The following is a 13334-nucleotide window of genomic DNA, read 5'->3' on the forward strand; positions in this document are numbered from 1 at the left end:
GTTTGGTGCCCACGCAGAGCTGCAGACCCCTTCACTTCCTCACGTGTATTCAAAGACCGTTCTGCCTTCTGTGCATTCCCAGGGAGAACAGCTTGTAGTCTGATTATGTAATTGAAAAATGAATATTGTGCATCACTTTTTTTCCCCCATGCAGGGACAGCTTGTCGGGTTTTAGAGAGTTATATGATTGAGTAATTAATGTCATCAGTTAATGCGAATGTTTTTGCTCATTCAGTTGCCTTCTTTATAGATAAACGGGGCAAAAAAAGGGAGAATTTACCAACCAAAATGTTTTCCAAAGTTAAAAACCTACACATGCACACTTTAATTGTAATTTATGCTGAGCTATCAAATTAGTGTGCCTCTGTAGGAATGCAGATGAGCTCTGATTTTTTTGGGGGGTGTTGTTAAGAGGTCAGATCCTGTTCTTTGCAGCAGTGCATTACATCCTGTTAGTCTCATACAGCAACTCGTCATTATGAACAACAATCAACGCCTCTGGGTCGCACTGAGAACTGGCACGATGTTGAATCATCAATTCCGTTCTTAGTCACGTCACCAGTTATGTCTTGTGTGAGGGAACTGTTGGAGGCACAGTTTTGTGACTGATGAATCGAAATGCCAGCAAGTTGTTAGATGTACACACAAACCGCCAAACAAGTTGCTCAAGCTTAAAAAAAATATTGTGGAATGGGACTGGTTTTAATACATGTGGTAATGATGGCAGCAAAGATTAAAATATAAGCAATCAAGCTGATGAACAAGACTGAGTCAGGAACAGTGATGTGAAAAACTGTAGCAGCAGTGCTGCTGTTTTGTTGAGTTCTTGTAAAGAGCACGACTTCATGATCACAATACACTGTCTCTCTCTGAGAAAAAAATGACAGATGTTACATCACAGACACAATTTAATTATAAGCAGAATTGCAGATCTTGTAGAATAAGACACAGAAACCGTGAACGCAGTGAAACTCTGGGCTGCTGCAACAGGCTGCCGCTCTCACGGCACCATCTTGAAATGGTAAGACTACAACAGTCTGCATCACCTGCAGTACCCCGAGCATGCAACTTTTATCAGCACTGCTTTTCTGTCACATTGACAATGCAAAACGTTGCTGGAGCCCTGTGCTGAACAAATGCTATCAGAGTCATTAGGATTAAAAAAAACAAAAAACAGCTGGAAATCTTCAGAAAATCAGCCACTAAATGTCAGCTTAAGTAAGCAATAAAGTCTGTAATCCTAAAACCTGGAATATGGACGCATAGGAGCTGTGCTGAAACAGATGGCTTTTCTTTTAATGAAACTTGTATCAGAATGATTACGTGTTGTCAGTCAGAAAAAACAATGTCAGATGTGACCTAGCAGTTTGCCATTATTACTATGATTCAGCTGTATAACAGATTTAATGACGCATTTGAAAGTTTTGAATGTCACCTTCAAACTTTGGAATATCATATTTGCCAATTATCAAGCAACTGCAATATTTTATCTGATTATTCACATTTACAAATAAGATACAATACATTTAATTTGTAATCACAGTATTTGGCAAAATGAGGTTGTTTTTTTCATGGTGAATGTACTTGTACTGTATGATGTACTGGTTATCGCACCATATCACAATTATCCTGACACAACAATTTATAACAATATGCAGCCGGACACTATCGCCAACGCAATGCCTTTGTTGTTCTGTATTTTACACATTCCTTTACATACATTTATACTTAAATCTCCTTAAAAACAGCAGCTATGTCAATGCTCCAATGGTGCGTTGCATTTGAATAGGAAGTCGTAATTTCTGAGTTCTCAGTAGAACATGTGAACTAGAAGTCGAAGGATCGTCACCAACCCCAACCTCAAGAACCAAGACGGTCGGTCTGCACATCGACAGACGTGAACACTGTAGTAACGATGTTTATTAGCACTTATGGCTAAATTTGTGTATCACTAAATTAGTCGTACCTAACCTATACCTGATGCACTGCAGACCTTTCCTGTGAGATAAGATAATATGCTCACACCAAACACGTACAAGGACAAACAGCAAAAGGTGCAGTGAGTCATAACTGTTTATCTGATATCATCTGGCAAAACTGCATCTCTTCTTTTCCATGCATACAGATATGTCAACACAAACACTGCGCGGGTGTTGCTCAGTGAACAGTCGCACACGATCATGTTAAATGTATAGATCTGTAAGGACATCTAAGGCCTATGACCTTACAAACATTTGTTCCAGTTACATGGTTGGATGCGTTTTCTCTCCGTGTGTAAACAGACTTTTCAGTGGATGTGCTGTGTGCCACACTGAAATACCATTTCTGCAGATAAAAATACAGCTACAGATATTTCCATTGCAGTAAATTTTACAGGGAATAAACTGTGGTTATTTGAATATAAAGGGATTATTTCGTTTTCTTAACCCTTTTTTTTTTTTTTTTTTTTTAATACAAACCGAAATTTCCGAGAAAGCACTCTGGACTGGCAAGTTCAATTATCCCAAATTTTCCAATCAGTCTCTGGAAAAAACAGCTAATCAGCATTGAGATGAGAATCAATGAGTGATTCAGGGCAAATGATTAGCTGCAATTTACTCATTTACTAAATGACAGATGACGAACGGTGTGGTGTTGATCAGGACAGAAACATGACAAAAGGAGACACCGTGGACGTGTGGACACGTGGAAAAGCTAAACCAGCTGATGGAGAAGACAGAGATAAACTATATTTTGTAGAGAGGTTTCATATTTCTTTCATTAGCTACTCTGTTATGGGAGAGATAGGTATTCTGTATGGAGCCGCTTCCTCAGCACTTCTACTGAGCAGGAGGTGAAGCTATTGGACGAGTCAGCAACTTGGCAACAAGGCCTGTAGCGGGGAGCTGTCGCATTTGTCTTCAGATACGAACCTACCGGGTTTCACATATAGAGCCTCAACAGGCTTGCTCGGTTGCCAACCGGAGATTTTGCACGTCCTCGGTGGGAAAAGACACACTTTCACATTTGACATGTACTGTAATAATGAGGAGTCTAACTCCTGCTGCTCCAAATCCCAGACATGACTTCTCCGAGAGCCGAGATCAAAAAGAAAATAGAAAAAAAAATGTAGGAAAGGCAACTGAAAAGCCTTTCAAGACTCGTATCATGAAACTACCTGATAACGAGGACGGATTACCAGATTTTAAGGGCATCTACATACATCGAGTCTCTGTGGGAAGTGACTCCCGAATGAGATTTCTCATAATGCTGAAAGGGCAAACTGCCTTTTACAAACTGCAAGAATAGCCTAAAGGCCAAGGTATGCTCGAAGAAAGTCAGTTGACGTGAAAGCTGTTCTAAGCAGCCGCAGTCAAAGGCATGAGGGAAGGTCTGATTTCATAGAGAAGAGCGTGAAGCAATTATCGCTCAAAAAAATGGCGATAGTGGCACAGCTTTGTCTCTCCCCAAAGACCTTTCTGGTGTCATTTGTACACAAAGTCATGGAAGTCTGAGAGAGTCGCACAAATCCGAAAAGTTTCACAGCTTGCTAATTGCTGGGTGAAGTAGGCACGATTTTGTCAGAGAGAGATTCAGATGTTGTTTTACGAAACAAGATGAAGCACTTTGAAGAAGCAAACTGACCCCTGGCAATTTTTTCTTTGAAGTTGTACCAAGAAAGAAATAAAGCCTGTTCATCCCCTCGGATTTTATGTAGGACGTTCCCTTTAGGGTCAGTATTGACCCCATGCAGTATGGATCCTCTGAGTCTGCAGAACGAAATCATAAAACTGACTTGACCACTAAAGATGGTGAGAAAGGACTTTGATGTTTTGACACCCAGAGGCTCATTTTGTCATAATGAATTCATGCCTCATAATACCTAAGTTTTACAGTGCATATTGTTAAAAAGTAATGATGGACATGAGGATTTCTAGAAGGTGATCTTGAGTTCACGTCTGCTTGGCAGCATTTCTGCCCGTTTTCTGGACGATCCGGTTCTATTTGAACATTTCAGTCTGAATAATGACGGGTCAACGATGAGATGGCTTCATATAAACCCTGCATAATTTAGGCCCCATGAACCCAACTCGATATTATTATTGCGTAGTTAAAGGCACACAAGACAACCTTAATTTGTGAGGAGAACAAATTCAATGAACGATTAAAAAAAAGGGATGAGTCATTCGCTGCAAGCGCCGTTTCAGAGCGTTAGACAGTCATCTGCTCCTGTCTCGGTGCCCCTTGCTGTGAAGGATGCTCGGGGCTTTGAGGGGAACTTCGGACTTCTGTAAATAATGCAAGTTTCTTTTTTTTTTTTTTGTAAACGCCTGCTAACGTGAATCGCTTTCCAACCTATGAGAGAACAAATAAGTCGAAGCACAGGGAGAGCAGAGAGGGAAGGTAAACCGGTAAAAAGTCCATCACTCGGTAAGGGCGTTAAGCTCTGAGGCATGAAGAGTGTGTCAGCAGAATATTTGGTTGAGGTTCAGTGATCCATCAAAGGAAAGACAGTCTTTCCATTCTGCCTGCTGGGGAACTTTTCTTCCCTGCCTCGCCTTGCAGTAACTCCCCCCCCAACCCCTCTCTGTCTTTCCATCCCTCCCTCTCTTCATCCTTACAGAACGTTTCCTGGGGTAAGCAGTATTCTTATGCCCTCTTCAAAGCCATGAGCCACATGCTGTGCATCGGGTATGGCGCCCGGGCACCCGTCAGCATGTCTGACCTGTGGATCACCATGCTGAGTATGATTGTAGGCGCCACGTGCTACGCTATGTTTGTGGGCCACGCTACAGCTCTAATCCAATCACTGGACTCCTCGCGTAGGCAGTACCAAGAGAAGGTAAGAAACACGCTGTGGCACACTTAATATCAAACACATTAGATTTAAAAGAAGATTGAATTTAATTATTTACATGATAGTGGATGTTAGTAATCCTTTGAGAAAGAAACTGCATGGTATGATGTGCAAATCTTTCAAGTATTGTTGTTTCAAGGTAAGTTATGCTAATTGCCACGGTGATGGTCTTAAAGTATTAATCAGAGGGGTTTGCTCTTTCCGACTGCATAAAATCCTTCTCATTGGGGCTCGACTTAAATAAATTAGGTCTTCTCTCAGTGGCTCTGTGGATCAATGGGTTGGGCTCTTACGGATCACAATATCCGGGGTAATGACTAGGAAAGAGGATTTTCAGATCACACAAGGGCAAAGGGGTGAGGCGGTGTATGACATGACCAGCCACCTCATTGTATGTATGCTGCCAGTGAACACATTTTATTCTTTCCTTTCGGCCCCCCATTACATCATTTATTTATTTTTTCCACGTAGAGGGTGATTATCCAGCATTTCAACCGAGCCACCATCTGTGATCCCGCTGAGGGGCCTGGGCAATTCCCAGAACACCCGGCCATGACTGATGTGCTTTGTGTTTGCATGCAAGAACTCGAGTTTAAACTCCCAAACTTGCTGCCTGCTACACAGATTCATGTCCATTGATTAAAGAAAATTCTAATGCACCTATTTTGATATTAAATTAATCATTTAAGACCGTTTTTGAGCTTTTGCCATTTTCTTATCTTCTTGCTAGCTGAATATTGTTGCCTTCTGGACTATAGGTCAAACAAACTAATCATTTGATGACATCATCTCAGATTCTGGAAATTTTATTTGGGCAATTGTAGGGCAAAAAGTAATACAAAAATTACTTATTTTTCTGTTAGCACTATAGAAAATTAAAAAAAAAATGATTTAAAACAAAAACAGTTTGTGAGTTGCAGCCCTATTGTGTTTATTCAGCCACAAACATGATGTAAACATGGACAAAGGCAGGACTGGACTGATACATAAAGTGCACATTATTCATCCTGCCGGAGGTTGTTGCCATATTTCTTATCAGAGCATCGACAGAGTCACCTTGGCTGTGACTACAACAGGGCATGCTAAAATACCAGTTCATTTATCTACACCTTGCTTTAAATAGTAAAATCATTTAGCTGTTTTCAATTTATTCAAGTATGATAGCCTGACCTTGCCAGCTGCTCTCATGGTCAATGCAATATAGAGAAACAACCCCTCTGAGCTTTTGGCACAATGTTGCAGACCTGCTTAACGCTGTGTTTAAAACGTGTCATTTTAATCGCAGCTGACTTGTGTGCCTTTGCAAAAGTGCTATTTCCTGTTTTACCAGGTTCCAAGTTCAAAGGCTACCTAATTTGCAAAGTATCTTAATTTTGACTCGTGTTCCACTCAATTAAATGCAATCTACTCATAGGTCCCAGAAGGCAGGGAAAACGTTGAATGGAAATATATTTAAAGACACATAAACCCTGGTCCATTACAACGTGATGCTGTATTCCAAACTGTTACTACCAACTACCTCGAAGAACACTATGCAGTACACGGTCAAATACTTGTTTCATCCAAACTTGTTTGCCGATTCCTCCACATCCTAGCAGCCCAGTCTTTAGGCCATTCTTCTTAAATTAAAACATATTCTGATTACAACAGAAACAATTCACCACATATTAAAATGTGGTCTCCCAACTGAAATATAATTATTCAGCATGATTTAATACACCCACCAGTCCACTAACTCACAAGTTAATTAGCTCAGTTTCAAAAGGTTAAAATGCAGATGTAGGGGATGACTGATCTCATTAACACCATGATCAAGATCTTTGCTAAAGAGGTGAACATCAACAGGATGCCTGGAATGACAATCATTCAATTTCATCATCCTCTGACAGACTGAATTTCATCGTCACAATAATCATCGGCAGGTCTGATCGTTATCTCAGGATGTTATTTGACACATAAACTGATAGCAGATCAGATTAAGTCAAGGCACTCCAGACTCTAGACAAAAAAAGCCAGCTCAGTGAAAGACCTTTTGGTCTGACAAATAAAAAAATAAAAAGCTTTTCAGAATAACATCACAATCAGTAGGATGGGTATTCTTTATAAGCGCAAATTTATTGTAATTCAAAAGATAATTTTATGATTGATAAACGGCTAGATGCATGTGTAGTATCTATGTAACACAGTAGATTTCCTGTGTTTTAGTTTAGGACTGTCTTTAGGTCGCTCTGGGAGTGAATGAAACACGGCAAATGTTTGCAGTTTAAAACAAGGAACTGAACTGCAATTTATTATAGTTATTAACACAGAAAATCAAGGGAACAGCATAAAAGAAAAATAACAAATTCAAATAATAACCCCAATACCGGTATTTCTCTCACAGTCAGTCAGTTTCAGTCTCTTGTCTTTCAGTCTACTACCCAGGTAGTTTATGTCTGGAGGCTCTCAGACTAACTCTTATCTGAATCTTCTTGCTCGTCGGTGCTCCGGCAGGAGAATCCAAGAAGCCCAAATGCAGCTTCACCCACGGAGAAGATGATCGGGGGTCACAGGGTCACTCAGCTCCAGCTCTGTGGAGGTTTCTGGGGATCGCTGTCTCCATCACAGATCCATACAAACAAAAACAATCTGCATGCAGCAGAATTGAATACGATGTCAGTACTATAATTTATAAACTCTATTGTTGGTGTAACAGTAAATGACCAGTAAAATAGTATACACACACACACATATATATATATATATATAAACAATATTCATTATGGTCAATATGAACATACCAACATATTTCACACACACATGTACTCATGTCTCAGTGACATCTGTCACTTATACCTAACACGCATTATTTAAACGTCCACCGTTACTAAGCAACACACTCAACAGCTGTTCTCAATCTGACCGTTAACTTCTGGCGCTAAAACAAGAAAATGGCGTCATCGTTCCCGCTCGGTTCAACAGGTGCCGACGCATTAACCCCCAGCGCTTAGCTAGCGCTTAACTAGCCCCGTCGGTCACATGTAGCTCCACAATCACAGATATCAACCACGTAAAATAATATTCATCAACAATTTAATATTTATCTCCAACTGGTTTTTTTTTCTGTTCTCTCCTGATAGATATCTTTAGCCCAACTAAACAACTGTCCTCCTTTGTAGCTCTACAGCAACGGATAACTGTTAGCAACGCATTCGTCACTCACCGGAGATTCTTCTCAAGACGTAAAGAAACTTCTTCCTCCGGAGTCGGTCTGGTTAACGATCAAATAAATAAAGATCCTCAAAAGCAGTGAGCAAAAATCAACCCAATGAGATTCTTCATGGTGTCGCTCATGACGCTGCTGTTTCATTCGCGGCATAAAGGGTCTTCTTCCGGGAGAAGGCTTTGATCTCCCGACGTGCACCACAGCGCCCCTCTGGTGAACGTCGGTACTGCATGTTTGAGTTAACCCTTTAGTTGCTGGTAAAACTAATGTGGGTTACACGTGACACAGCACATGCCAAACAAAAATGAATGACAGCAGGTCGCCCACAGCAAACAAGTGAGCCGTTCGAAGTCCCTGTTTGAATTAGTGACATGTCTCTTGCTCAGTATGTGATGTACATCTGCTTCACAGCAAATATGCTTAATCTACATCCCATTTCATCCTGTCAATGTCCCTCCAGGCATTGAACTGACAGCTTTGAGGCTGCGAATGCCATGTTCTTGGTAACAGAGCCCCAGTGTGGAGCCCGATTCAACCGGGGCTGATTTGCTGCATGGCTGTGCATATCAGTGGAGCAGGCTGAGGAGCAGCAGGGATGGGCTCAGGGTGCTGAGCCTCCAGTCATTACATCTATCACTGCCACAGCTGGGGGGTTGGAAACATGGACGAAGAGATGGATGTGGGTGTGAGGTTACAAGTTAGCTTAGGGCAGAGGATGTTTATGACAAGCACATGACGAAGAAGAAAAATAAAAAATAAAAAGGATGCAAATAATGTTTCATCTTGGTAGGTTCTAGTTAAATTACATATAAATATATTCTTAATTGATTTGTGACATCTTTGTCATGCAAAAAAAAAATACATAATTTAAAAAGGGGAAATAAAACACTGAAATAGCTACAGAGAAATGAGGAATCAGAGAAATAGTGGGAGGGGAGGGAAGGAAATGAGGGTGTAAAGTATGCATGATATCAAGATATGCCTGCTGTGATGCGCCGGAGCTGAATCACTGTGAGCCAGAGTACAGCTGTGTGTCATTCAGCAGCTGAGGAGTTATTCTTTTTAGACATGTCCAAGCTGTCCAACGTCTTATATTCAGGGTTTTCAAGTCCAAAATAAAGCTAATGTAAAGTCCGTTGTTAGAAAACCAGTTGTTAGAAAATGTAAATAAATTAACCTGTAAAGGAAAACTTTGAATGTTCAGCTTTCAGCATCACTAACTCTTGGATGCACTGTAGTGTTAAGACTGTAAATAATATATGCATACGTTTGACATATGAATTTAACAAGCTACCACATGTAAGGGAATAGTCTGACATTTCTAAAAACACGTTTTTATCAAGAGAAGATTAGAAGACCGATACCACTCGCATATCAGTTAAATATGGAGCTACAGTGAGCTGCGGTATAGTTTAGCACAAAAACTGAAAATTGGGGGAAACAGATGGCCTGGCTTTGTCCTCCATCCCTGTACAATCGACGTTTAAACCTTTTCTTAAATAACACCCAGGAGGATTGTTTTCTGCATCAGTGCCTCTGGTAAGGTTTAGGCACAAAAAACACTTGGTTAGAAAATAATAAAAGTTTGAGTCAAAATGAGGACTTGGACCACCATTTTGTGTCAATATTTCTGGGGATTGACATTTGAATTTCTTTCTCCCCACATGGGTTTGTAAAACCCCCAAATTCTTAAACTGGAGATGCAAATACAATTGTATTTGAATGCATCGTCCTTCACAGATAGTACTGTTCAATAAACGAGTATGAACCTTTTTATTTGGTCACACTAATTGCCTGCCTTCTTTAAATTGTTCTTCTCATCTCAGAATCCCCAACAGAAAATTTCACACAAGAGGTATTTTTAATTTGATTAGGATTCACCACATCTTAAAATCCATGACAGCATGCTGTATGTTTGCATGGGATGTTTAATTTTGCAGATAACAAAGGCCCGAAGGTTGAATTATATCAACAGGAATGTCAGGAGTGCCATCAGCAAGAGAAAAAAGTGGGTTAATTTTGTGCCAAATGGCACATCCCAGTGTGGGTGTACTGTAGGTCTGACTAGGTCCAGACTATTTCTAGGGAGAGAGACACAGAGAAAAATGGATGAAGTGGGATAATGAGGAATGTATTCAGCATTGATCTAAATTGCTCCATTAGAAACTAACTGGATAATTAACCAATAAAATTACAAATTAAGGTTTTATGTGGGAATGGAAATAGATCATTTTTACAATTTGACGTGACATAAAGGTGGGGGCCACATATCAAACCTGAATGTGCCACTCTTGTGTGACTCTGTGCTCCACCTTGACCACTGGAGTCCAAACAGCCTGGTCGAGCCACAGCAGACACTCAAAATAAATACATTTCCTGCAAACAAAACCATGGTCCCTTATCAACTCTCTGCAGCCGGGAGAGGAATCAATGAAGGAGTCATTGTGTGTGGAGACTCTCCTCTCTCACTGGAAAGTTTCATTTTGTCGGGCTGCTTGCATCACACTGGTCAGAACCTGCCACTGGACAGCTGCTGCTGGCTCTCATCCACTGCTCTGCTGTGATCACCAGAGGCAGTGATTATTTCCAGGTGTCAGGGATGTGGATTGGATTGGAAAATAATGTTCACCACCCTATCTGTGGCAAAATATGTGAGGAAACAGAGATGGATAAAAACAGATGAACTGAAGTATCTTCTCTCTTTGCTTCTCCTTTGGGTCAAAACCTGCCTTCAGGTTAATGTGGCCAGAATTTAATCTCCCACTTAGATTCAATTAATTCCCAGAAACAGGACGACTCTTACATCTGTGTTACTGGCAGTGTTGCACGTACGGAAAAATCTGGCCATGCGTGTGCAGTTATGAGGGGAAAAAAAGTGGAGTCACAAGCCTCTTTCTGATCTTGAGGACACAAAATATTTAATTCTCTCCTCTCTCCCTTTTATTATAATTATGTATTGGTTCCAAAAAGCCAGCACCTCATTGGGATCAGCTGGAGGAACACGGGTTTCCAACTCTATAGTGCTGTGACTGGATGTAAATTGTCCGTTAAGTGGTCCTTAAACCCTCCCGCAATGTAATAACCAATCACAGGCAGAGTGTCTCTCCTGCTGATCTAATTGAGTATAAACAGTGACAAAGAGGTCGGGGGTGTTGGGATCGATCAAACCATGGATCAAACGGAGGACTTTCAATCAGGAGACTGCTGCTCACATTCTGTGAAAACAAAAGTCATAGACTTATTTTCAGTTAATTATGCAAGTCAACATACGTAATGTATTTAACTTATGTGATGTAACATTCATTTTAGCCCAGATAATCATCTTTTCTATCACCAAGTTGTTTTGTTGCCTAAACAAACTGCCAAAGTATAACAATACCATGACGACAAAGATCTGGTATGTCTGTCGCTGGCACGTCCCAACGGCCATTTATGTAATTGATAACGGCCTACTAAGAGGTTTAGTAGGCTCCTACTGGCCCATATATTTGGAACAGATGGGTATTGATAACAGCTTATTCAATAGTCTGATAGCAGTCCGATCTGATACACTGAAAAATAACAATCACTTCAGTGTAATGATGATGCATTATCAACTCGTAGGAAAGTTTATTTTTATTGAAGCAGTTTAGATGTGCTTTAAATGCATTTAACTTAAACAATTAAAGCCTGTGAAGGAAAGGGGAGTCAGAGAATGACTTCGCCATCTCTTTGGATTCTTGGCAGACTCTAATAATCAATATTTTACTTCATACTTCTGATCCCCTAAAATTGAAGAAACCTGAAAAAGATTCGATAGAAATACACAATAACTATAATAATAATAGTAATGTGCTTTAGATATAATCTAAATAATGATCCCTCCAGTTATGCAATCCGCACCATCTGGTTCATATAGAGCTTCTAGATCTGTGCAGGATATCAGGTATACATTGCTAGTTCACCTTAAATCATAGCTTGGTTGCCTATTAGGACTCGGCTTCCTGCATGGGTGAAATAATCGGAGCTGCTACCTTGCTCTGACATAGCCCCGGGCCTGTACTTGTTCCTACTTTCCTTCACCACCTGCCTCTCTCGTTCTGCCTCTCCCTCCCCACACACACAACCAGGACATGGCGCTGTGACTGAGAACACGGCTTGTCCTCAATACAGAGACACAAATACGCAGTCGGTGAAGACCACAGTTTTGTGCAGCTTCGCTGTTTATTTAAGGTGTAATTTGAAAAAAGAATAGATTTTTCTGCACATGAATATCGTGGGACTGCTTTGAAATATGTGATGTGCTACATATTAGTCTTGTTAGAGCTGACAACTCCATCTGAACTGATCTATCTTCTTTCTTTACCCCTTCCAGTATAAACAAGTGGAGCAATACATGTCCTTCCACAAGCTTCCTGCAGACATGCGGCAGAAAATCCATGACTACTACGAACACCGCTACCAAGGCAAGATCTTCGACGAGGACAACATCCTGAGTGAACTTAACGATCCGCTCAAAGAGGTGAGACGACTTTTCTCTTAAGACCCGAAAATGAATTTCAGCATCAGCTCTTTCAGAAGCTCCTTCACTTAGGAACATTTATAAATCTTCCTTTTGAAGGCTGTGATTTTATTTTTGGAACAAGTTTAAAAAAAAAAAAAAAAAGTTCCTGACAGGTAGGTGTCACAGTTTGGGAACATGAATGAGTTTTTTCCCTGAAGATGTGGAGTGAATCTTTATCTTGCAACTTTAAATGCGCAATACCCAAAACTGAAGTACCAGCACTTGTCATCTCGCCTCACAGGGTCGAGTAGAAAAACAGCAAAACGGATTTTCCTCAGCATCCTGGGTGAACCCAGACTGAGCATCCATCAGGATATGAAAATATTCTGTGGATGTGTTTGATTTGTTAAAAAAAAAAAAAAAAAAAAAATTGCTATTTTTTTTTTTTTTTAATCTAAATTATTAATAGTGTGCACAAACACATTGTCACGCAAGTCCAGGATTAACTGAACAGTCTGTGTAATTTACCAAGAGAGGTAATGGGAAGGAATATCACAGTTTACTATAAAATCAGTGAACAGTTTTTAGGTTCTTGGCTGAACTCCTCGTATTAGCACATGACATGGGTAATTATGCAAAGGGTTAATGGAGAGGGAAGAAATAAAAAGCAAAGCAAGCACAGGAATCACGACCATCTCTAATGCAGCCCCATTAAGTCACCTTCAAGAGTGCCGGGGAGGGGGAGGAAGGGGTTGGAGGGTGGAGCTCCTGCACGTTCCCAGACACTTGCAAGGAAGGTACAGGGCTCT

General features: G+C 40.6%; 1 protein-coding gene across 1 annotated transcript in view; it reads left to right on the forward strand.

Annotated features, from left to right (window-relative positions):
- The window catches only part of LOC138628064 (potassium/sodium hyperpolarization-activated cyclic nucleotide-gated channel 1), a 66231-nt gene that overhangs the window by 33122 nt on the left and 19775 nt on the right, over window positions 1-13334 (forward strand). The window contains exons 4-5 of the mRNA XM_069710843.1: window positions 4604-4822; window positions 12397-12543. Coding sequence (XP_069566944.1) covers window positions 4604-4822; window positions 12397-12543 — 366 coding nt within the window. The remainder of the gene's footprint in view (window positions 1-4603; window positions 4823-12396; window positions 12544-13334) is intronic.

Source organism: Brachyistius frenatus, unplaced genomic scaffold, assembly GCF_029030835.1.
Source record: "Brachyistius frenatus isolate BFR_SWC_R1_liver_20210118 unplaced genomic scaffold, ASM2903083v1 Contig_94, whole genome shotgun sequence".
Classification (NCBI taxonomy): Eukaryota; Metazoa; Chordata; class Actinopteri; family Embiotocidae; genus Brachyistius; species Brachyistius frenatus.